The sequence below is a fragment of the Pseudopodoces humilis genome, chromosome 14 (assembly GCF_049639895.1).
Source record: "Pseudopodoces humilis isolate 2021_Gansu_Grassland_sample_001 chromosome 14, ASM4963989v1, whole genome shotgun sequence".
Lineage (NCBI taxonomy): Eukaryota > Metazoa > Chordata > Aves > Passeriformes > Paridae > Pseudopodoces > Pseudopodoces humilis.
The window spans coordinates 14,341,772-14,368,288 of record NC_142213.1 but is presented as its reverse complement, the minus strand read 5'-3'; the positions used below and the strand labels follow the sequence as shown (position 1 = coordinate 14,368,288).

General features: G+C 40.5%; 1 protein-coding gene across 2 annotated transcripts in view; it reads right to left on the bottom strand.

Moving 5' to 3' along the window:
- URI1 (URI1 prefoldin like chaperone) overlaps positions 1 to 20,220 on the bottom strand; it is a 40,824-nt gene extending 20,604 nt beyond the window's left edge. The window contains exons 1-4 of one of the 2 annotated variants that reach the window (XM_014255520.2): positions 19,934 to 20,220; positions 8,694 to 8,728; positions 4,614 to 4,692; positions 2,176 to 2,311 (exon numbers count right to left, since the gene is read on the bottom strand). In XM_014255520.2, coding sequence (XP_014110995.1) covers positions 2,176 to 2,311; positions 4,614 to 4,692; positions 8,694 to 8,728; positions 19,934 to 20,008 — 325 coding nt within the window. In that variant the 5' untranslated portion in view covers positions 20,009 to 20,220. Of the gene's footprint in view, positions 1 to 2,175; positions 2,312 to 4,613; positions 4,693 to 8,693; positions 8,729 to 11,745; positions 11,937 to 19,933 lie in introns of those variants that run through there. The other variant, XM_088062288.1, reaches the window with a different exon arrangement.
- Positions 20,221 to 26,517: the final 6,297 nt, after the last annotated feature.

Below are 26,517 nucleotides of genomic sequence, written 5' to 3'. Positions count from 1 at the left end.
ATTGCATAAAAAAATGTAGGTCATGGAAGAAACAAACCATCAACAAATATAGCCAGGTTTATTTCAGAATTTTCTCTTTGCTCTGTTCAGACCCCGATTCTATATATCAAAGCCTTTAAGTACACACTGGCCTTAAACACATGCTTAAAAAAGCTTTGCCCCATTAGGACCTTCTGCCTGGCACGCAGGACGCTGGGGACTGCTGGCAGTGTAATCCCCTGCAGTGAGCCTGCCCTCTTTTCCAGTGTGTGTGACCTACTCTTGGAATTTATGTCCAAAACAAAAAGATTATGTACAAAAAGATAAGTCACGTTGTGTCAGTGTGATGACAATGCCCAATACAAGCCCTCCTGTAAACTGCTGTCCCAAAACACCACTGAAAGCAGAAGTCACACCTAGGAAAGTAACTACAGAGCAATAAACAAACAAAAAAGACTTTAAACTAATACTTGCCAAACATCAGTCCTGCAAATTTTTGCCACAAGCAGCCGATTCATAGTACATAGCAATGGCCCAGAGGTGTTTCACATACATAACTTCTTTCCTTAGAACAAACTAATAACATCTCCAATATTCTTCTTTAAGTTGCCTTCATTTAGCATGAAAATGGTTTAAAGAATTTAAGTCAGTTGTACTTTTTTTAAGAGAGAAAAGTGTATCTAGGAAAGAATTAGCCTTTTTTCAGAGTCATATGTACTAATATGTTTTTTACCATATAAAACTGAGAACAGTCCTTAAAAAAAAGTTTTTAGTTAATACCAGTGTTTTGGAGCCTCCCACTGGCAGCCATCACACAGCTGAAGTGAACTATCAGCTGAATGGAGGGTTTATATCCAGCATCAATGACTATTTTGCTCTGAAAGAAATTAGTATTTCTGAGTTCGTATTTTAAATGCAATTTAAAACACCATAAAGGAAAGAATTCAGCATTTATTGTGTGTCTCCCAGCAGACCACTTAATGTTCAAACATCTTCTATGCAAAGGTCAAATGATTTCACTGAATGTAACAGTGACAAAAGTATTCTGCAGCACTGAAAAAAATATCAGATGATCAAGGAAAAAGATTTGGACCTGAGATCTCACAAGAGTCACAATAAATAATGTAGATTCAGTTCAGTAAGAAAGAAAATTGCCAAGTTGTGTCAGGAGAACCAGATTAAGAAAGATAATAGGTAAAATACAAATTACATACTTCTGGCAATGCTCTTCATAAAGGAGTATTTTAAAGTAATACAGCAAATGAAATTTTATAAAAAAAATTCTCAAATCTTTTTACATAAATACTTCCTGCACAGAAGTGGAAAAAAAAGCTTATTCAGATGGGGAACCTCTAGGGTATTCTTCTGTAGGCAGCCACATGGATAGCTGCAGTCAAACAAAAATCCAGTGTAAATAATTGTGGTAGTTGTAATATACAGAGGGCAAAGCTGCAGTGAGTGCCCACTCAGGAATGGGACAGGTTACAGGTATGAAAAAAATCAACTCAAATGCCTGTCTGAAGCAAAAAACAAAGGCTAATAGGCACCAGTTTATTTTCCATTTTTGTTGTGTTTTTTTCTTCCTTGACATTTACATCAAATATTTTAGGTTCTCATTCTTTCTAACATAAAGAAGTTCCTAAGTGCACCATGTACAGCTCCTGCTGCTGGTCATGGCTCCTCAAAGCCAAGATCTCACCACCAGCTAAAAACGTCTGGAAACCAACCCAGGAATTGCCCCTGGGATGTGTTTCTATGCAAGATGAATTTGTGGTGATCAGCTGCAAACAACACAGGACAAGGCAGCAAAGAAATAAGAAACAAGACAAGGGAACAAAATATAGGCAATAAGGTAATGAAGAGCAAAAGCACAAAGCAGTGTCCTCTTGTCCACTTTCCGGAAGAGAACACAGCATTTGTTACATTAAAAGAAAGTAAAAGGGGGTTTTTAGTTTGGTTTCTTTTTTTAATTAGACATATCCAATCAAGTCTCCAGCAAGGATGGAAGATAAAGTCCTAAATTAATATTACACCTGACTAGGACTCCTGTTTGTGAGCTCACAAAAAGACAAAAAAGAGAACAGTGTAGATATCACTAGTTTTATGTATTAATACAAAGGTATATAATTTTAACTATTAAATTATTAAATTTAATTAATTTAACACTTATTAAATCATGTTCAGAAACATACATACGTTTTTTTCTGTGCTCAACCAGCTCCACAGCCTGCTTTGCTGAGCATTTTGAAAACCAGCTGTCCCCCAGCAGAACAGTGATCTCATTGGTGTGGACAAGCTTTCCTGGCATGAAGGCAAGAGGACCAAGAGGTACCTGTCAAAGACACAGACATCACTAATGAAAATAAAACTTGGGCAGTCATACATACAAAGATAAGTATTTTAAAAAGTAAAACACAGATTTAAAAAAAATAAAAATTCTACAGCAGATATTTAGTGACTAACCCATCATAAACATTCAAATGACCAGATCCACTTGAATTTAGAATTTTACTTACAAAATCTGGAAACTTGAATTTCACCAACTTGTTTTGTTACACAGAACTATAGTACAGCTGAATGCTCACTTCATCTGAACATATAAACCTTGATAATACAAACTGAGTTATATGCCAACTACATTCATTTCCTAATAAAAGCCAGATCAGCTTTGCTGAATTTTTTTAAAATACTTAAATAGGTTTGATCAACTCAAAGATGAGTTGCTCTTCTTAGACTCTGCCTTGCTAACAGTGAGTACCCAGAAACTCCAGTGTAAGACACTGGGGCTCCCAGCAGGACCACAGACAGTGTTTAATCTCACTTTGCTGGGTCTTTCACCAGGCTGCAAACCTCAACCACCCAGGGATCCTCCACAAGCAACTCTTCCCCTTTAACTGCTCTCCAGGCACAAGGACAACTGATAAAAGCAGGACACTTCAGGCAGGTGCACACAGGTGACAAACATATTTTAGAACTTTACATCTGCTTCCTAAAATGTGAATCTCCCATTTTCACACGCATTGCAACATCCAGGACATGGTTTTATGATTTAAGACATCTTCTACTGCCCAAATTTTACAGGCAGTGCTTGGGCAAGTCCTCTGGGTGAGGAGGAGCCTTGGCCACCACTACCCCTGTACCCTGCAGCAGCTCTGGCCTTCTGACCCCCAGGACACTGCCACCTGCCTGGCTGCCTGTGGGCTTCAATTGTGAAGAAATTAAAAGACCAAAATCAAATCAGATCTAAAATGGAGGTGGCATAAAGATAAGAACCACATCCACATCAAGTCTCTCTCTCTTTTTAGGGTAAAAAGACATCTATCTCAGATGGTTTGTATCAGCTCCCTCTACTTTATTCTTCTGCCTTCTTCCTCAGTTCCTCATCACAGCCACTTGCTTTCCCATTTTGTTTGTGCTGAAGCAGAGCACTTGGCCTAATGGATCTGTCTCCTTGGAAAGCAATCTTCCCTCTCTTCCATATCCAGGAGGGTCCCAGTGCTGGAACTAGTTCTCTAGCAGGCAGGACCCTGACATTAAGACTATGCAGAATGTGCCTTTTCTATATGTGTGCCCTCCCTGACTTGGTTTTAAAGTAGCAGACTGCATGAGTTGCCTGTTCACTCTTCCCCCAAAATGATAAAAGTAAAATTAAAAGCATATGAAAATATTTGGCTAACAGGATAGGAACTGTTTCTACACATTTAAAGTAACATATGTGAGTTAACATTGCTGTTTCAACTAAGAATAAGCCCTATCAGGCTTTCTTTCAAAAATAGGGGAGTTTCTGTGCTTTGAAACAACACGATCTTTATGCTTTACATCACATGGCCACACATACACACATGATAAATGGATTACACACATAAAATCCAGAGCTGTAGCACAGCACAGCAAAGTGAAACCCTCCCTTTTCCCACATGGTCAGGTGTCCTCCAACACTGTCTTACTAAAGACCCAACTCTGTATCTGAGCCAGGCTGCTGAGGAAGGCAGCAGTCAGGCACTGAGTGCAGAAATCAGCCACTCAGTTATGTGCAGTACAACTTCCCTGCCTTCAAGGATGGATTTTGAGTTGAACCTGAGAAGCAAAGAGGAAAAGAAGAGAAAGAAAAGCCAGTTTGTTCAAAATTTTGGTGAGCATAAGCCAACAGGGCAAATTTTACACAGGGATTTGTGCAGTTGTTAGGGAAGATTCAGAGCACCAGAAAAGATCGCTGTGTCAATGGGAAGATTGGTGGAACAAAAATTAGCAGCACCTTTTTATGTAAAAATCAATGTTCTAGGGTTTATTTCCATGAATCAGGAAATACTACAGCCACTTTCTTCTCAGGAAATGACTAAGTACCATAATTCAGTCATAATTATAGTTTTCTATACAATAGATTTACATATCAAACATGTCAGGTTTTGTGTTAAGCATTTATGTCATCAGCTTTCAGTTGTCAGTAACACTGTAATTTACAATGGATTTCAAAGAAAAGAGAAGGAAACAAAAGCAAAGGTTTAACTATTATCATAATAAACGTAACATTAGTAAGTACTGGCAACCTGACTAACACCTCACTCCCAGTGCAGGCAGCCCAGGTTTTAACAGTTTTAGCCCATTTTCTTGTGTGACCTCTGCCACGTACATACCATGATATCATAGGACAACTTGTCAGGCAATGTCTGGAGTCGTTCCTGAAGAGCCTCATAATCACTCTCCACCTTCTTCCTGTTGATAAATTCAAGTTGATTCAATTTCACAGCTAAAGAGTTAATGGTTTTCTGCTAGTAAATCAAAACCACACCAAAAATACAGAAAAATTAACTGTTTTACTCTAACACATATAGCTGATAGATTAATAACTCATTTATAGAAGGCATGGGATGACAAACATAATAGCTAGATTATTATCTAATAATGTATATTAAGATAGGTACATGATTATTTTAGATTGTATATGTCTCATTCAGAATTAGAATTTTTCATGGTGCAAAGAAGCAGTTCTTTCACTAGGATTTGGAGTATCTCACTCCATGTTCAAGTCCAAGTTATAACACCACCAATATTTAGAAGAAAAACTGAAAATCCATTTTATTCTTTGTAAGAGGCAGATTCTTCAAACTATCATTTTTAATATAGAGCTCATATATTGACCTCAGTTTGAGCTGACATAAATGAGCAAAATTTTAATTCTTATTTTCCCATGAACTTTGTGCTCCTATCAAGAGTCAAAACTCCTGAAAGATGTCTCAATCACTAGGTTTCTATCACATCTTCCAGCCCAGAGGAGGAATAAGCATCCCTTCTGACACTTCTGTAACTAAATTGCAAATAAGGCTCATGCTACATGTTGCTACCCAGGAGAGAAATGGTTTGGTGAACTGGGACAAAGTATTCATTCCCATGGCAGACACCTGGTTTTTCACAGGACTTTGCAAGAAACAGCATTTCAGTGGCTGCAGTGATTTTACTCTGTGTGCAGAACAACTACACTTCCTCTAAAAAAGGCTTTTGTAAAGGCATTCTTAAATTTTTAAATTTGTCTGGAGAAGATCTTTAATGGACCCCTGACATTCTAAAGATGGTCAGAAATCAGCTCCTGCATGAAGTAGCTGGCATACAAATGTCAGGTTTGATGATATTGTTTACTTGTACTTCAAAACAATAAACATACATATGTGGTAGTAAATTCTGCAATAGAAGGCAACTGAAAGCACAGAGCAGCACACTTAACAATGCTGACCCAAGATGCAAATTACAGGTTTTCTGAGGATGATTCAGGAAAGCAATCTATAAATGTGCTGAAAAATGAATGTCATAGTTGATAACACAACTCTCAAAATATTACCATTGATTTTCTTGGATTCATAAGCAGAGGTGAAATCTTTTTCAGCATTCATTATGAAAAATTATCTGACACTCTTATGTTTTGACTCATTTGCTTCACAGTTGAACTCTGGTGTAAGCACCCTACTTTTTACCTATTTTAAGTTATTGAACTCATATGGAAGAAAAGAATTTGGGTTTTTATGCCACTCGGACCTTAAAACCATATTCCACATAACTGATTTACAAAAGATGCTTGCTGCTGTTTGCTCTGACAGTAGATTTCTCTCAGACATTTTAGGCAAGGCTTTCTGTCCGTTGCCCACATCAGAGTGAAAACATAATTCACTTCCTTCAAAAAGGAAGGATAAACTCATGAATCTTAGCAAAATGCACTGAGGTGTTTTGGGGGAGGAAGGAATATAATGAAAACTTGGTGTCAACAATAACAATCAATTACTTAATGCTATTTACAGAACCCAGCCACTGCCTTGGAGAGGTCTGGATTTGAGAAATGGACTTCAAGCAGTCACTAGAAAACAAGGCCTGGCACATGTCTCAAATGCAGGAGAGGACTCCGTGGGAAGAGCTTGGCATGAAAATCCCCCACTCAGAGCAGGATTAAACATTCCTATCGTTTCATGGCTGAAAGTCACTCAACATTTCTTCATTAACCTGAAAAGAAGACACTGTCTTTAAGGTCTGACTGCTGCCTGTTACTGAATAATCCAATCAGGGTCCAGGAGAAATCACTTGCCAAAGAAGCTGCGCTACTTCAGAAGCAAAGCATCCTGCTTTTCATACTGGGACTGCTGCCCTTTGCTGAGCAAACCCCCACCATGGCAATCTCTGAAAGTGGGGTCACATCCTGAACTGGGCCGTGCAGATAAAGAAAATTCAAATTCATCCTTTTAAATAACTGGCCTGAAACAGCATTACTTAAGAAGGAAGCTCCCTCTTCATGTATAGCTGATGGTTTCACAAGCTCTGGGGTGTGCCAGTGCTACAGCCTGCCACAACAAGCAACAAAGAACCAAAGGGAACAGGGAGAAAGAACATTGGGACTCCAGCTATGAACATGTCCCTAGAAGGGGAAATGCATGGCTAGCTATTAATCCCATAGCAAACCCATTATTGGATTCATGGCTTTAGAAATATACTTCAAAAAGTGCATTGAAAAATGGAAAAGAAAATAATTTAATGGAAATATATTGAAGCTGAGCATTATAAAACCCTATTGTTATTCACCCAATTCTATTTAACATTCTTCTGTGTCACTGACTACTTAAAAGGTCTTACATGAACAGATTATTCAGTTGAAACAAGAGCACTCAGCTCTTGCACAATCAAGACCTAAATAAGAGTACTAAATTTTAATTTATTTTTTTTTATGAAGTAAAGATTGTATGGATGCTATGCAAACTGCTTTTCTATATAAAAGAAATCAGTAAGTTATTTTTTTCACTAGAGGTCCTGTGCCCAAAACTCCCAAGTTCATGGGGTCATTGCCAGAGTTTGCATAAAAGCAAACACAGGAGCAACTCCTCCTTCCACAGAGCCAACACTCCCAGGCCACTCCACAAACCTCAGCCACTGCAAGAAGGAAAATAATTGTCACCATTTTTCCAAACTTTTAAAAATCAGTTCAAATTTTACAGCTTTCTGCCTAATAATTTTTTTCTGAAAAACACTGTCTCTGAGTGGAAGAATGCACATGCAGAATTTCACATGGGAGCCAGCAGGCACAGACACTGCAAAGCTCCTGAGAAAGTGCATGAGCTGGAGATATTCTGCCTGCCTTCACCACAGCAGCACCAGTAGGCACTTCAATATTTCCCTTATTGAAAATTAATGCAGCCTCTGAATTTTAAACATAAATGAAACATATTAGTTTTAGATTATTTTTGCGAGCCAATAGTCAGAATTTAATATGATGATGTGTATAGATTGCCTTGATTTTTTTCCTCTTATCCAGCGCTTGCAGCCTATGTGCATTTAAACTAAAAACATTTGATACACACTAAATATAAATTATTTGCTTGGAGATCTTTCAGGCATGAAGAAAAAGCCTCTTAAAATAAATTTAAAATATTATATGCTTGATGGTGTATAACCAAAGGTTTAATCTCACCACTAAAGGGGCAGTTGCTGTGATTCTGCAATAACCCTGCAGACAATAATCAAGACAGCTCCTGTTGTTCTCTCAGTAAAATCATGGTAAACACAGCATGGATATATCGTAATTTGATATCTGTAAGATCAACTGTTATATCTCACAGTAACTCATAATATAAGATTTCATTCACCATTAAATGTACATTTTCCTCATATGCCATACAAAACTATTATTTACTAGGTATGTTTTCTATTAACCACAGATTGTCAACAGACAAAAAAATGCCCAGAGATAATTTTTTTATATAACAAACCATTTATTTTAAGTACTGAAAACTAAGATTTAGCATGTTCTTTACTTGGGGGGGGGACAGTGAAACATTACTTTCCACATTGTTTCAGCACATGGAGGGGGGCAAGTGGAATTTCCCTACTTGCTCCGTAGTTAGAAAACAACAATAATTCTACCCTGGGAGCACCTTTTCACCGTTCAGGCAGATTAAGCATTTATCCAACAAGGTTACTTGCGCAAAACTGGCAGATGAGATAGGTTTTTAAGGCAGAAGTATAAACACTGAGGCTCACTGTATTTGTGATTTAATCATACCAGTGAGAAACAAATATATTTTAAGGAAAGTACATTGCAACAATTCTGAGGTATCACTAACTATAATCCCCAAAACACAATTGCAGGATTTGACTTCCATCAGAATTAACAGCAATACTTTACTAAAACATAACTAGATTACTCATCAGTATTTTAGACATGTAGACTTTTTTTTACTTACCAGTGCTGGATTTTTTCTTGGCAGCCAGTGACCACCTGTCATTAAAACAGATAACTACTCATGAAAAAAACAAGGCTAAGCACACAGCTGCAATGTCAATGCATCAGAAACTAGAACAGGAGCTTTACAGATTTGGAGCTGTCTCTAGCCACATTTTTATTTGTCAGGGCAAAGGCGTGTGAATGGTCGTTCTTAAGCAGCACACTTTATCACAGGCTAATGCAGAGTGATAACCACAGAAAAAAATTACAGCTTTCCACTTCTTATTTTGGTACAATACCTGCTCCATAACTATTACGTGACACAGGATCTGAGATAAGTAGCAGTTCCTGCAATCTGCTGATCTATTTTCAGTGTTACATGTTTGCAGAATAAGAAAACAACATAAATTATAACAAGACATCAATGTAACTCCCATACTCAGTCATTAAAAAGCAAAACAAATGAATCTCACAGCACCAAAAACATTTTTCCTCTATCAGTACATCAACAAATGCTTCCACTGGCCACTTTAACTTGAAAAAGCACAAATTAACTTTGTGCTGTGTAAATACATGGATATTTGACAACATGATGGGTTGCTGGTTTCTCTTCTTTCTGGGTGTCAAGAAATTAAGTTTTAATATAAATATTTCACTTACTTCCTTATGCCACAGGCTTTCCCAAGAGATACAAAAGAATTTAAAAAATAAAGTACACTGTTAAAATTAAATACTTTTATCTTTCTTAACTGCAATTTTTTAGACAGCATATAGAAAACAGGCAGGATGCTGAAACCTGTGACCTTCTCTGCCACAATTACATGGAGATTTTGTCTTTCAAAACATATTCTGATCTCTGAATAATAGTTACTAAAAATACAACACAAACCATTTCATTCAATTATATGAAATGCAATGAAGCCATGAGGCAGTTAAATATGTCTAGACAGCTTCTCAATATAAGCATTTTCTAGATTTTTTTTTTTACAAATTTTGTTTTTCCTATAGCCAAAATAATGCTAACATTTGAAAGCAATTAATGAGAAAATTTGCAGAGAAAACAATAACATACATTCAAGTACCACTGAAATCACTGGAGCAGATAATTCTTTTTTTTTCCCCAAACAACAGAATGAAAGACAATTTTTTTTTCAGTTAGCATATGTGCAGCTTTTGCACAACAGATCTCAAACCCTGCACTTCCTACTCATGTAGGAGTAAAAAAAATGGGAGTACTTTGTGAGCTAATAATTCTTTAAACAGAGCAAAGTTCTTAAATGAAAAGGATCAGCTTTACATTTGTGGTTACGTTATTTCATAATCCATCAGGAAAGTCAGCCAGGTAGCTCATCCCACATAAGCCAAGTTTAAATTTATCATTTGCTTTAAACTCCTACAAATCAAATGCCTAGCAAAATATCTTCCTTAATGTGCAAGCCAACTATTTTTAAGCTTGAGAGTAAATACACAGACTTGTACAAGACATCAAGCCAGAAATCTAATTCATACTATTAATATAAAGCTCATTTTAAGACTAAAGTCTCTGCAGAAGACATAAATTGTCTGGTAACAAAACTGAGAATACTGGAGCCCATCACTAACAAGTTGAGGAGTCCAAGCCTATTCTATCCACATCCTTCATCCTTTCACATTTGGCAGTGATTGTGAAGTACACAACATAATTTAGCATACAAAAATGTTTATGAAATCCTTTAAGAAAGTTTCAATTTAATTGCCCCATTACAGATGAGGATGGAAAAGACAGGAAGCTTTCCATTCCCAATACATGACTTTCCATGCATGAAGTGAGCTGAAAGCACAAAAAGAAAAGCCCTACAAACCATAAGAGCAGCATGTTCATTAACCTCTACATGATAATCCTTTCGTAGCTGCATATTAACTAGTTACATATTCATAATCATTTACATTATTTAGAGGACCTTCTATGAAAATTTCTAGGCTATATCCATTAGCCACAATGTTAAAGGTTACAGAAGATAGTCTACTTAATGTTTCCAGGAAGCTTTTTTAATTAGTAAATATGTAAATTGGGCACATATGCTTTTTATGTTTTTAAGAAATAGCCCATCAGTAAAACAGCATAGGAGCATATGCTGTTTCCACCACCCTTTATCCCCTCAAAAAAAAAAAAAATTAAAAAAAAAAAAGACAGAAAAATCAATAACACCAATCAATTTTAATTTAATTCTTCTTCTTTGATATAATCTCTCTTGAAGGGATACCAAAGGGTGGAACCAACAACACACCTTTTCATTTCAGTGGCCAGCATAAAATGAGTCCTTTTACAGAAGTGCTAAAATATACCACCTTAAAAATGTTGCAGGCTGCACTTCTGGAACTGAAGTCTATTAAAAGAATAGAGAGAATAAATATTGAAAAACAGATGGGAGATCAATTATGCATATGACCTTTATTAGGTCAGTCCCACTGTTTGGATAACAACTGGTTCTTATCACAGCAAAGAAACAGATAAATATATAAACAAATCTTTGATTCTTTGCCTTTAATCAAACACAGGAAAATCATTAGTCTATCTTCCACACATAATTTATATCCAGAGCTACAATTAAAGAATGAAAAACCCTTTTAAGGTAAATAAAATAAATGACCTGCTTGTGTGTTCACTTGAGATCAATTTACCTGGACAGCTAGTGCCACCAAGTATGCCTTACTTTTAAGACATCACAGTGAAGTGGTATCAACAAATTCTGAATTCTCCCCTTTTAGGCATAAAAATGTATGAGTTTGTGAATGCACATGGTTATCAGTGGCTTATCTGCATACTAAAATATTTATTAAACTACTCTTGTGCAGACTTAACATTACCTAATCATGGGTCTGGTTATTAAAACAGGATCCAGTGTCAGAAAACATATTCCAGGCTTAAAAGAAAGCAAATAGACAAATATTTTGTTTCCTTCCTTTCCACCAACAGCAAGTTGTTAAAATCAGTGCTCCTCAAGCTCCTGACCTACCAGATCCACACCTGGGAGCTCCACAAGCAGCCCTGGGGATAGGGGAGAGGCCATTCCTGCGCACCTGTAACTCACCGTGCAATTCCTGCTGGATTAAACCCAAACCTTTCCAGCAGGAGATTATGTGCTTGTTCTGCTGTCACTGCTACGTGCCTGAGCTATTTCTAGGGACGCCTGTGTTGCTGCTTTTAGGGAATCCCTCATTTGTAGGTGTCACAAGCAGAGCACGAGGATCAGCTTTAGATCTGTGATCACATCCCAGGTGTCCCCAGCTCCACTTTACCAGCATGACCCCAAGGCAGATTACAGGCTAATGACTCCAGATCACCCCCAGGCAACTCCCATCATCCAGACAAGGTCTTCATTAGCTGACCAAAGACAGAGAATTCCTTCTGCCTGCAATACATTTTCCCTTCCCACTCTATTTATACACTACCTTCTCCATGATCTTGTATCCAGAGAGTTCAAAATCTCCTCCATGAATTCAAGTGAGCAGCACTTTGAAAAAGCATTGCACTGATTCTGCAGGCTGAGTTACAACCACTGGCTCTGCTCAGAGCTGGGAAGTCAGAGCTCATAACTCAGCAGCCAGGCTCCACAATCCAACATTTCCTTGGCAATGAGGACAGGTGAGAAGGATGCTGTAGCACAAAGCAGATCCTTACCTGTACATGCCATGGGTCTCTAACCTATTCCACATCACCCCAGCAGGTCTTCACCCTCCTGTACAAGGGCACTTCTTTCCTGCACCTTATTTTTCCCTTATCTGTTACCTCTGCATGTGCTCCCATTACTAACAGCTGAATATAATTCTCTGTGGTGCTTCTGATTAACGAAGTGGTGGCACAAAGAGTTCTTTTCTCTGCATTCCCAGACTAAGTTGTTTTATTCAGGTACTTCTCCAAGGTGGAGGGCATGTGAATGAATGCTACTCCCTACTGAGCGGCTGGGCACTGCCTACAAAGCTGCTGGGTTCAGCACACAGAGGGCAATTCTCTCTCATCTCTTCTGAACAGCAGCAAGACAAGCTACCAAATCAGAACCTTATTTATGTCTCAGCTTGTGAAAAATTTTAAGTAACAGAGCTGGGCCTGGTATCATCTGCAGGCAGTTTGGGGTACCAATGTCTGTGTGAGTTGTGCAGTTACATTCAAGTCCAGAGAAGCAGAAATTTCTATGTTTTTTAAGACGGAAGTTAAATTCAATGAAAATCAAGAAAATAAAAATGTCACACCAGATTAGGTACAGGTCCTAAATGAATGAGAGCTCATTTCCACACTTGCAAGTACGAAGGTGGAAATGCAAAGCATGGCACAAAAGCTAAGTTTCCCTATAAACGCGTTGCAAGTTACGCACCTAAGAGGCCAAACAAATGTCTGCTGGTTCTACATGCACACTAGAGCATTTTGCTTCAAAACTGTGGCTCACAATCTGGCTGGTCTTCTGAAATTAGAAGCTAGGGACACAGATCTAATCCCAGCTCTGATTCTGTTTCTTCTATATGGCCTTGAGCAAATCACAACCTCTCAGTCTACATTTCTTCATCTGCAAAATGGGGATAATAGTATTAACCTACCCACCTCAGAGTGTTTAATGATGATTAATTAATGTGAGAAAAGCACTCTAAAGATGTAAGAGCACTATATAAGTGATAAAGCATTATTTACCACTTGAAAAGTAATCTGAATAAAATCAGATATGCAAGTAATTTGTTTACATGTAGCAATAATATAATTTGTGACTATTTAATCTTGAATTAGTCTCACTTTAAACATCCCTTTCAATCACATTTCCAGTTACTTAGGGAAAATGACAGTATGGAATACTTTTTGTAGAAGCAAAGCAAGTAATGAGGTGGTAATTAAAGTAAGGGTCTAATAAAGTCTAAAACCAATGACTTGCCTTCAGGAGACTGTCCCTGCAATTTGGGATTGTAAAAATATCTCCATTTCAGCCTAGGTCCTGTTGCTCAGAACCTCCCACCAGCGTACGCTGGTTTCCTGAAATGCAGATCCATGTTTGCAAGGCACGTGATAAATCCAACATCATTTCCACTACTGACTTCCTTCAGGTGACTCCAATGATTCTGAATGTTAAATATTCCACATTCAACTATTTACTGCAGTTCATACATGCACATGAGCTGCTGCCATCTGGAAATGTTTGCAGTATCAAAACTCTCTCTGCCATGCAACTCATGCATGAGATTTGTTCCCTCTTGTACCCCCAAACACTAAAATTTTACCCATGAAATTACCAGTTCACAATACCACTTTACATTACAGAACAACACTAATGGGTGGTCAAATGTTTAATCATCTCTTGGTAACAAGGATGTAACAAGCCACAGAAAAAATAAACTTTTAAAATTAATTTTCATTTTTTCCTCTAGGAAACTACACAGTACTTGCCTAGAACACAGCAATCACTGATGGAGAAAGACAGAATTAACATTTGTACAATTGTTTTTCCTAGAGCCACATTTTCAATCAAAAAATGAAATAAAACTATTAAAAATTCTTCAGTCTGTTGGCACACTGTATGATCTAATGCAAAAGGAAGAAAGCATTTTTGAGCTCTCATATTCATTTATTAAATCATATTACTGAAAAACACTACATTTCAACAAATTATTAACATAAAACCCCTTTTAGGTGGAAACTTTTGTCTTTTGAAGAAATGTATTTGGGAAGAATACTGAAGGAAAAGAGAAAGAAATCTGAATCATGGCAAATATTTCTTAAAAAATCTTACTTAGAAATATAACCATGATTTTTACTTTTCTTTACAAGAAAACAAGTGAAGATCTACTATTTTTATATTAAGTGTGTACACACCTGTGGGTCTGCATTTTTGCAGAAAAAGTAGTACATAACTATTATTCATCAATAAATAAATACTAAGTTCTGACCAAAATTATTTTGGGGAGCTCAAAAATTCTACAGAGCAAAAATTCCAAGGGCAGCAGGATGCTGAGTGAGTTCCATTAACTCCAGGCCAACCAAAGTGGGGCAAGTGAGGAGCAGAGTAAGAGCTCATCCTTCACTGGCAGCAAGCCAGTGTCCACGTCCTGTAACTTCATCTTGAGACAAAGAACTCAGAACTCAGTATTCGAGCTCAGGTCAGGTAAACATATTTGTGTAGCTACAGCAGACCAGCACAGGCACAGAGCTCCCATGATCTAAGCAGCCCAACACCTCAAGCAGGTTTTGCAAGCTTTGATGCAGTTGATGGTGCAACAACTATGCTGCAAGCAAAACCTAAGCTTAACCAGCTTAAAATTGCCATGAGCTGTGACACCTGCCTCACAGACATAGCTGCAGGCTGTGGTTCAGCTTTCAGCCACAGTCCCGAGTAAACTCAGCATCGTCCCTCCCTGGCTTCCTGCTACTCAGTTCCACTGCCTCATCCTCCCAACTCCAATACAATCTGCTGACAGACATTTGTAACTACATTAGGGATCCACATTGAATGAAAAATAGTCCAGGAAGGAGGAAAAAAAAAAAAAAAAAAAGGCAAAAAGGTCAAGTTTGGTTTTAAGCTGGATCCCAGCCCAGTTCACTGAGCACTGTCACAAATGTGCCACCCTAAAACTGCTAAAGGACTGAAAAAAGTACACACAAAAAGATTAATAAGTTGTTCAAATTTAAATCATTTGGACAACTCACAGGCTCATTAATGAAAATTCTGAGCAAGTGTCTGAGACTGTTGCTCCTGTGCTGCAGCCTATGCTAAGAGACGAGGAACTACAAAAGCAGCACCTGCACAGTGCAGCAGTGTCTCAGTGCCCTCACCACACAAACACAAAGCCTCAGTATACCTGCTGCTCTGAGAGCCCCAAGGCAAGCTCTGAGACAGCAGATCCACCTGCAACACTGGAGGCTCAGACTAAAACAAAATACAATTCTTACAACCTCAAAGGATGAAAGAAGTACTTGAGTCAAGGAGCATCCAAAAGGACCTGAGAAGACAGGTTGTGAGCTTAACTTACAGAACGGAGATCTGCAAAGATAGTGAAGATGATTCCCAAATACTACCCTGGTCACTGCATCTACTCACAGCATCTGCAGACAACTGTAAGAGCAGCACAATTCAGTAACATTTAAATTTTGTGCATGTAATCTCATCTACCCATTTTGGTTACCTATGAGGTTAGACGCACACAAGCTTGCCCTCTCCAGAATAAAGATGATGCTCTTTAAACTCTTTTGTGAACAGTCTCCTTCAATTACCATTAAAAAACCTACTGAAGATTTGTTAATTTATTTCACAACTCTTGACACTATATAAACTAGTGGGCATTTAACTCATACTAATAAGAACATGGACAAATATTGACTGAAAAAGTAAAAGTGATGATCAATTAACACTGGAGGAACAATACGTATTCCATAAAAAGCTTCCAGATAATGAATGAATTAGCCCTTTTACTTGAATGCAGCACATGAAAAAACATTACTGGAACCACTGGCCAGGGTGGAACGTATGTCATCACAAGTTTCCAAAAAAGTAATTGTCCAGGTACCTTTTAAAAAGGAATAGAGCAAATAAAGCTTCACTCAGGTTCTTTTTAAAAGAAGCGCATCAAATCAAGTTTCAGACACTCTGTTCCCTTTACTCAAACAGTTATTGTACAAAAGGAAGTCCTGCTGCACTGGTGGCTCATACCCAGGCTTCCTCTGGCTTCTGTGAACTTGGACATAGGCTGGAAAAAGCGCAAACCATGGGAGACACGGCACTGGAAAGCACATATGAGGCTCATCTGTGAGTCCGTAGGCAAGCACTTCCAGATTTCCAGTGGCTCCTGCAGCAGCATTAAATGTACAGGACCCTACTCTGCTCCACTGCTCCTTTTCAGACTGCAGGAACAGCTCTAAAACTGCCAAGTTGCTGATTTCATAGCACAGATATTACTTGGGAAAGACAGAAGCAGTCAGCCCCAGAAGTAAATCACGTAAGAAGAGAGAACAATTTAAAAGAGCGTAAGCTTAGGATTCTGTGATTTGTTTCTCCATAACCCACCTAAAGGTTGTTTAACTCTCAAAAAACTTAAAGCCCCCAAAGATCTGGAAAATCATTTGGAAATTAAAGATCATACAGTTCTACCATTCAAATTCATAAAAATTAAGAATATGTCATAATGCACAATGACCAATGAGTTACAGTGAGAGCTGCACTCAATCTAATTGTGCTTTGCTGTCATGATGAGTGACAGGAGAGTCACTTCCTTGTCCTAATTTTTCTGAAAAGAAAATAAAAAAATGTGTTTGTCAGTGCAATACAAAAAAAACCCCAAAAAATATTGCCATCTAATACTGGAATCCTTTAAATTCTCCATGCCTGTGTCTGCACTCTGCAAATGTCTCTTGGGTCTAATTGGCTCTGTAATGTCTCCCATTACACATATCGTCATTGCATTGCTCTGAAACTATAGAACATATCATCCCACTGTAAATTCACTGTCTACACAAGTCTTTCCAAATCATATACATCTGACTTGTCAACTTCCCATCAGTTAGTAATCCTAACCCACTAGATTGCAGGAATAAATGTATATCAAATATTATGTTAAAACGCAGGCCCTACAACATGAGAAACCTCCTATTTAAATATTCATTTTATAATTCCTATATTAACTTGCAATAGATTTACTGCAGTATTTCCAGCTATCATATATTGCTTTTACAAGTAATCCATGATACATATATTATACTCTTCTTACAGAAATATTCAAAACTTTACGCAGGCATTGTGCTTCCAATGACGGTCTTTATCATGAAAATTACTAGATATTCTTCTATAATTTATCCCCAAGATACACATTCTAAGTCATGTTTTTATACAAAGTGCCTTTAGTAGGAGCACTGAAAATTGCTTTTAACAGTTTGGGCTTACTATCACCACAAATTAACAAGATGAAATCTGTCCAACAGGCAAGCAGTCCTAAACAAGAATTAAAATTACTTTTCACCAGGGGTCCTGAACTTGCCAGTTGAAGCCTCCACCCGATTAAAGACAGAAAGTCGTGAATATCCTCTTCTTTCAGTATTTTTAAGCAGGAAGGAAGCCTCAATTCACAAGTTCTCCAGGGCAGCTCTTAGCACTTTAAAGCTCAAACCCATAGCTGTACCAGGGTTGTACAACGGCCTGGATGTTAAACAACCACAATCCAAATATTATCTTTAATGCTGCAGATAGGTACTGCTGTATTCCACAATTTCACTAAAGGCTGCCCTCAGATTAATGGGAATAAATAGGTTTCCCTACACTTAATCAAGCACCACTGGGACACCACAACATCCCAGTAATTAAAAGAAGCGTATTTGCCTGCCAGTATATAGAGATATTGTTCTGGCTAAGTAACTTTACTATTTTCTGTGATCCTTACAATACAATTACTAGTTTACCAAAGTACTGGGCAACTAATTCTCCTTCATCTTTGTGCTGAGACAAAACAGGAGCCTTCTACTTCAGTGATTTTGTGGGAAAAACACAGATCTCTAAGAGGTAGCTGAAACAAAAAGACCTCCTCCATCTTGAAATACAATATTTTTGTAACTGAACATACCATTGTAATACAATTATATATATATTCATTGCATAGAGGGAAAGTCTACTATATCTTCATCACTACACTCCATTGTAACCAAGATATGTAGTTCTTTAGTATAATTTCATATTGAAGCTGAAGTGTTCCATTTTTTTCAGCCAATTTGCAGAAATTATGTAAAGTTTCCCTAAGATAAAATATAACTTTGGTACCTCAGCCTAACAGAGGCTTAATTAATGGTCTCCTGGGCCTCTTTTCCACTGGAGCAGATCTGTTTAAGAAGAGTCTTAAACTTGCTTACAGAGAGGTCTTACCATGAACTGGGAATAATTCTCTGTGGCTATGGCAGACGTGTGCTTACACATTAGGCCTGACACTAATGTACCAGGGAAATTATTCTCCACCAGATTCCACCACCTTGAAAATTAACTGGAGCCTGAGCAGGCAAGCCCCCATCACCGATTATTGGCATAATGGGTTCCAACCCATGCAGAACAGACGATGCAGAGGATTCCAGCAGACCCTGTCACTGTTCTTCCACTTTAGTGGTCAGTTGGCTACACAGGTCTTTTAGTAGTGGTCTAATGGGTATTCAAAAGTAGATGCATTTGTGCACACAATATTCCAGACAAGGCACATTTTTATAGCCCATAGGTGTTACTCACTTTTTCTCAACTAAACCAGCATGTGACAAAATACAGGCTAGAGATAAAATCTTCCATTTTAACTTATGAACTCTAACCTGCATCTTACAATCTGCTTGAAAAAAAATTTAATCACATGAGCAGAAAAAGTGAAAAGCCTGCATACTGGGCAAATGTATTTGTGTCAAAAACACCCTGCACATGACCACAAGTTATTTCCACAGTGACTCCTGCACCCACACAGAGAGCTCACTGCAAGGCTGGAATCTACAAGCCCCAAATCAAACTCCTTAAGTTTTCAGTTGAGTTACATCATAAGTGTAATCTAAAGGAAGAACAATCCTGAGCTCTGACCTATGGTCTCAGGTGGAACCAGCCTCTGAACTCTCGGGAATAACTTCTAATGAAAAAAATCTGGTTCTTTGAAACCCATTTTAAATTTTACCAGTGATTCTTAAGGCAAGTCATGAACACCTAAGTTTTGATACACGATCTCTTCAAGCTGGCCCAGGAGCACACGCTGCCCCCGGGGGTAACGCAGGTCACAGACACGGCCGGACCATGCGCGGGCAGTTCTGACTGTCCCGGGGGCCGGAAAAATCACGGGGAGGCGTCAAAAGGTCAAAAAAACGCGTTTATGGGCGCGCTGGTGCCCACGGCAGGCTGGGGCAGCAGCGGGGCGGGGGATGTGGCAGGGCCTTCCCTCCTGCCGCCCCCCCGACACTGTGTCCCGGAGCGGTGTGACCCGGGGGGCTGTCCCGGGGTGCCGTGTCCCGGGGTGCCGTGTCCCGGGGTGCCGTGTCCCGGGGTGCCGTGTCCCGGGTGGCGTGTCCCAGGGCCCAGTCCCGGGGCCGTGTCCCATGAGCCAGTCCCGGGGCCCAGTCCCGGGGTGCCGTGTCCCATGAGCCAGTCCCGGGGCCGTGTCCCGGGGGTCTCCGTGTGCCCGGCCCGCCTCGCCCGCCGCCCGTGACGTCACGTGGCCACGTGCCCTCCCCCTCCCCGGGCCCCCCGGGCCCGGTCCGCGCCCCCCGCGCCCCCCGGCCCGGCCCGGCCCCGGTGCCCTCTTTACCTTCTCGTGCTCCCGACGGAGCCGCCCCACCAGCGCGGCGCTCAGCGGCGAGGCGCCGCCGCCGGGGGCCTCCATGCGGGCCGGGCCGCGCCGGCGGTCTCGGGGGGAGCGGGGAAAAGCAGGGGAGGGAAAGCGGCCGGTCAGGGCCGATCTCCTCAGCAGGGCGAATGAGTCCTATAGAAATGTTTGTGCAGGGCGAAGCGCCGGCTCCAGAGCCGCATCCACGCGGGGGCCGCCGCCGCCTGGGCCCGGGGCGCCGCCGCTGCCGGGGAAAGAAGCATCTCAGTGTCGCATTCTGGGCCGCGCCGCCGCCGCCGCCTGGGCCCGGCTCCCGCCGCGCCGGGGAGGGCCGGCCGTGGGTGCCGCCGGTGGCTCCGGCCGCGCCGCCGCCCGCCCGCCTGCTGCACTCTGGGTACGCGGCCCGCGGGAGGCACCCGGCTGCGAGCCGCGAGAGGCGGGCGCTCCACACCCCCTGCCCGGCCCGGCCCGGCCCCCGCGCCGAGGTCCGGCACCCCCGGGGCTGCCCGACAGCCTGGGCCGCCCCGGTGCCCCCGCGGCCCGGCCCTCGGGAGCGCAGGCCCCGGGCGCCGAGGCCTCGGCGGCAGAAAGCGAAGCAGCGGCTGTAAAGCGCTCAGATGGGCCTGCACTAATCCCGGATCCACGCAGAGCCAGCGGTGTGTCTTTGGTAGCTGCGAGGTGCTGTCACAGTCACCGCTCTCGGGATGCCGGCTCTGGAGAGTGTGCGTGCACTGGCAGGGCGCTGGCGGTGAACAATCATAGAATCTTAGAAAGGACCTTAAAGCGATTAGAAGAGACTTTCAACATCATCCAGTCCAACCATCTGCTCGGCACTACCCCTGTGACTCCTAAACCAAACTACCCAGCACTTGTGTCAGACACCTCTTAAACACCTCCGGGGATGGGGACTCATATCACATCCCTAGGCAGGCCATTCCATGCCTGACCACCCAAACAGTGAAAAAACTTTTTTACACCTCTAATCCAAATCCTCACATCCCCCCTGCCATGAGCAAGGACACCTGCTAGACCAGGTTGCTCCAAGCCCTGTCCAACCTGGCCTTGAACACTTATGGGGCACCCACAGTCTCTATGGGCAGCCTGTGCCTCGCATGAAAGAGTTTCTTCCTCATATCTAACTTGAATTTTCCCTCTTTCAATTTTTACCCATCACTCCTTGTCCTTTTTCTACAGTGGGCTGCCATGATTTGGCAGTTTGCAAAGCATTAAAATCACTTAGAGCAGCACTCGGTCTTGCCTACGTGGAAAACTCACTGCGTAGGAAGCGAGCGGTGTACACCACCCTGGGAACACCACAGGGTACTTAATGTGCAGTAAATTCAGTAGCCAGTTCTGTGAATGCCATTAGACACCTCCAGCATAACATGTTGGTGCTGGAGGGGAGCCAGGCTTTAACAGCATGCTGGCTGGCAGCACTGCTGAAGGTCTGTGCAGCTTCTCGTGGTGCTTGATGCCACCCTAGCAGGTGTATTTCAGTTTGTACATTCCAAACACCCCAGAGGCTTGTTCAGTCACAGACCTTGCGTTTAGTGTTGAACCTTTCCCTTGAGTGAATGAGGTTTTGTGTTGTTTTGTGTTTGCCAGTAGAATTGAGGGGCTCATGTTGTCTCCCCCCCACGGATTAGTAAGTATGTCATAAGATAGAGATACAAAGGGGCATCATGCCTACATTTAGATCAAGGGTTTCCTTCTCCTGCCAAAGAATCAACACTTCCTTTCCAGGAGCAGAACTAACCCTGTACACACCACAAAACAACTGTTGTGTTATACACATGACACGGTCTTTGCTGTGCACTTTTGTAAATATACCCCATCCCCCTTGAAAAGCTTGTTAAAGGTCTACAGATGAGGAATTTAGAAACAATTTTCAAAGCATGGTTACTCAAGCTGGAAGTTAGCTTTTAGCCTGACTTTAATACAGTTTCCAATATTGCAAATAAAAATTTGCAATTGCAGCTGGGTAGTTTGGTTTTTGAAACAACTACATCCATAATCTTCAAGAATAATTGAAAGTTAGTTAAAATCTCTGGCACATATTTGTCACTGAGGGAGGAATTCTGGATCCTTTGAACAGACAAGAGACATCTATATATTGTCATCAGAAAACAGCTCACCAGGGAAAGGATATGTCAAGTTTAGGCAGGTTATACAAATCTTGCAGTCCTTCTAAATGCCCATTTTAAGTAATTCCCTTTAAGCCTAAACAGAACCTCTTTGGAACTTCACTTTAGGGCTTACAGAGAAGATACTCCAAATACAGATAATTTTAAAATGTTCTGGTTGATTCCATTTCATCTCAACTAGATTGGAAGATAAAACAGATGTACAATATAAAGATACAGTATCTTATTTGAGATTTTAATTTTTTGCCTGACATAAAAAACCCTTAAGTAACAAGAGGAGCCATAAAGTAGGAATTCTGTATCAAAAGACATTATTTTCTAAACAGAATGTAGAGACATGCAATCATTTCTCTTGATTCCTCCTCCAAAGACTTCACCATTTCCTGTGCCTTAGAGCATTTAGTCACTGAGTGTGCTGGGTTGAAGGCCTCTGACAGTTCCAGAGTGAGAGGCTACATCATTATCAGAGTAATGACTGCTTGCGTTTGGTTGTGCTGATGATAGTATGAAATAGTTTATGGCATCCTTTTGTACATTTTGTTTTTCATCTGCCAATGAAGAAATGTTCTAATAGTGACAAACAGATGGGATACAACATTTGCCAAAGATGAGCATGAAGCCTTTCTCACATTCTTTTGCACTTATAACCTGTACAAAACCACTGTCACCAGTGAAACTCTATGGATTATAAAATAAATCAAATTGAAATTTGGCCTTCTAAGCTGCAGATTTTTGTTTACTTGTTTATGACATTAAATCTTTAGATGCCCTACCAGATGATTTTCATAAAACCCTGGAGAAAACTGTGGAGGACTCTCTCTGTAATTAAGTGAGGGAAAGGCAAATAAGCAAAGCTTACATGTTCTCTTCCAAATGGCTGGCTTAGTGCTCAGCAGACATGCCCATACTGGAGCTGAAGACAGGGCTGCTGGCAGAACTTCTTCCAAACCACAAGCTGGTCAGATTGGATGAACTTTTAGAATGAGAAATCAGAGTCATGTTTTCAATTTTGATATGAACAGGTCAGCTGTACCTGTGAGAACAGTGGATTAGAAGCAAAGTCTTGAAGATGTCAAGTTAAGTTTTCCAGTGGAAAACCTCACACCTCACACCAGGGCTCTGGCTCAAAGACTTTCTCCTTTGGCAAAGAAGTCTGTGCCTTCTCCCATACTCATTCAGTCATTCACTACCACCCTGCAAGGACAGAAGTCACAAGGGAAGAGGAAAACAAGGAGAGGACAAAAAGAGGACGCATGGGAGAAAATGCCCCAGCTAGTCTTTCCACAGAGAGAAACAAAGCTAAATCCATGACCCCTCTGTTTTTCAAAACCAGAGGCTTAGATCTAAAAATATGAATTGCAACAAAAGTTGTGGATAAAGACAAGAGGGTTAAGAATCTTGGAGGTCACACCTGTGTGCAAATACATGCAGAGCTGTGCTGAGAACAACAGTTATGTAGGGATTGGCTGGAAACTGGGTACAAGGCAAAAGCAACAAGAAGGAGCTGATCAAGTGGGAGAAAAAGTTATACTGAGACAGAGCTCCCGTGAGAGGAATGCATCTTTGGAAGGCAAGATGTGACCCGTGTGGTCAGAGATGTGACCATGTCTGTTGTCAGCACGTGGAGACAGTCTGAGAACAAGAGCAGTGAATGAACTTACCAGGCCACGAGCAGGGTCCCTGATCTCCTTCAGGGAAATTTCACACTCAGTCTTTCTGTCATGAAAACCACATGCTAGAACTGTTGGAAAACCCCCCAAACCCAGTATCCTTTTGTTAAAGCTAGCTCCTAATCAAAATGCCATAAGACCAAGTCTTAGGATTGTATATAAAATTCTGGCTGCAACACCCACCTTGCATGCTTATTATGAACTTTTTGTGATTCTTAAATTCCTGTGAAAGATTAAAAGCCTTTCCTTGTTGCTGTGATTTGCCAGGAGGATAAGTGCCCCAGCAAATATTTAAGAATAACTGTCTCCACTCTGCCAGCAATAATTGAGTATTTTTTCTCTCCAAAAGTTTTATTCTGAACAAAATCACTATTAACTTTTTAAATAAATGTTCTTTATGTTGCAGATAAGTCCTTTTGGGCCTTCCTGTTGGAAAAAAAATAAAAATATGGCCATGAGTCCCTTCCTTTGGTAAATCTGGAATGCAACCTAGTTCCACTGGAGCTTTCCTATTGGAGAAAGGTGAGAGGCTTCAGGGATGACACCAACATGCTACTCATTTTTTGGTTACATTCTTAAATATTTATGTGGTCTGTGTCACCAACCTAGCCTCACCCTTGCCATCCATCCACACAACTATCCCATGTTTAACATTCTGCTATCTGAGAGCCATCAAAATGACGTTCCCTCAGGTTCAGTTTTTGGACAGGATTAAGTAGGTTGATGTTCATTTGTCTCTGCAGGGAGAGCAAGGGGCCTGATTTAAGCTCCTATAGGACCTTAAAGTCCATCAATACGTGTTTTGTTTCCACACTGGTAGTGATGAAGAGGGGTCTGGATCTGTGAATTGCATTAAGTCAGGATACAGAAAATTGTCAGAAACAGCCCATACCTATGCAGACACACATACACATTACCACACACATCAAGGAGCAGCTAGTAAAAAAAAAGCTGGGACAGACTGTAAGCTGTCTGGTGAGACCATCTGTAGAAATTTCATTTTTCCTGATTAAAAAGGCATCTATGTGAACTATGTATATATAAGGCAGGATAACCAACTATTAAGTGTGCATTATGCTTAACCTTATTATGAGTTTGCTAATAATAACAACATAGCTTGTTTTTGTGTTACTATCAGGCAGCAAAGTTCTGGGCCCCTCGCAGCGACACAGCTGACTGTAGTCTAGCTGCTATTCTGTGAGTCCTGTCATGGTTGGTTTGGTACATGAAACTCGGATGCTTTATTTGTATGCTTTGTAGTTGCTTCTGCCATCTTTGATTAGTATCACCTGGAAAGCCCTGCTTTTCTGCATGTAGTCACACCCAAGAGGAAAGCCTGACTCGGAAAAGATTAGTGTCACTTTGCTTTTTCCCCTCATCTTTTCCCTGTAAAGGAGGAGGGCTTTCTGATCGTGGCAGTGTATCAGCAAAGATAGCCTAGATACCAAATACCTTAAGGGCCTCAATCTCCTCTCATATGTCCCAGAATTAAAGCTGAAATAACTCTGTTGACTTCAGTGATCATTTATACCTGCATTAGTGAAAGGAAAATCAAGTTCTGAGGTTTGTATGAGGGATAGTATGGAATTTATTCTTTTAGCTTGTTAGACAGTAGCAAATGCACATTTCCATTAACAAGACAATTGTGACATTAAGGATGTGTGTCTTTCTCCCAGACTATTTACTCCCTTGTGCTTAGGTGGTGATGAGGGTGACAGCAAGAGAGCAGCCCTTGTACAGACTCAAGGGGCAGGTTTAGGGGTCTCCCACACCACAAATGCACAACTTCTTTTCCGCTGCTTGGATCACTAACTCTCTTCAATGTAGCAATTGTCAAACAAGCACACACAAACCAAAGCTAGTAGCACAAAGTTTGTATGAAAGCGAAGCCTGCACTTCGCTTTTGCAAGCTAAAACCTTGACCCACAACAGTGTGTTTAATACAGGTCTTGCATCAGGTCCAGCATGAGCCAGCTAGGCCAGAGCCAGAGAGAATTCTCAATCAGAAACAGCCTTGTTAAATACTCTTTACTGGGTGAGTTTTTCTGCCCATTATTGATCAAGGGCAGGTTATACACCATTATTTTTTGCTGTAGCCAGTTTGATGCTGTTAATGTCTCAGAAAACTCTTCCTCTGGTTTCCAGTTTGTAGGAAGGGTACCTGCTAAGTGGGCATTCCCACTGCCTTCTTTCCAAGTGATCAAGGGGCATTTCTCCAAATAATTGGATTATTGTCTCTACAATGCCTCAAGCCAGCACAGAAGCCCTAAACAACTTCTTAAATTTTTTTTACCTGAGTTTCTGTGGCTGAAGTAAAGCTTGTAACTACAAAGGTTGGGTTTATCATTACTTTCAATTAATAACTTTGTCTATCCTTTTAATTGTAATTTCTTATTCACTTGAGGGAACTATTTACATATATTTACATATATTTATTTATACACTTTAACAAATCTACTCATATTAAAACAGGACATTTCCCTGACAAGCTTAAACCTGTTTCCCTATCATTAATTTCCCTTTCACTTCACCTTTTGTTTTGTTTTTTGGCATTTTTTCTACTTTAAGACACTGCGTTTTGTTGCTAAAGGCAGCTTTGGTTTTCAGATATCCTTCCAATGTTGTTTAATTCCTCTCAGTAAAATCACAAATGATATTGAGCAATACATTGATTTTTAACAAAACAACCAGTATGGGAATATGACAAACTGAAGGAAGCCAGAAACCATGGTCCTCTAGTTCTGCTGCTACA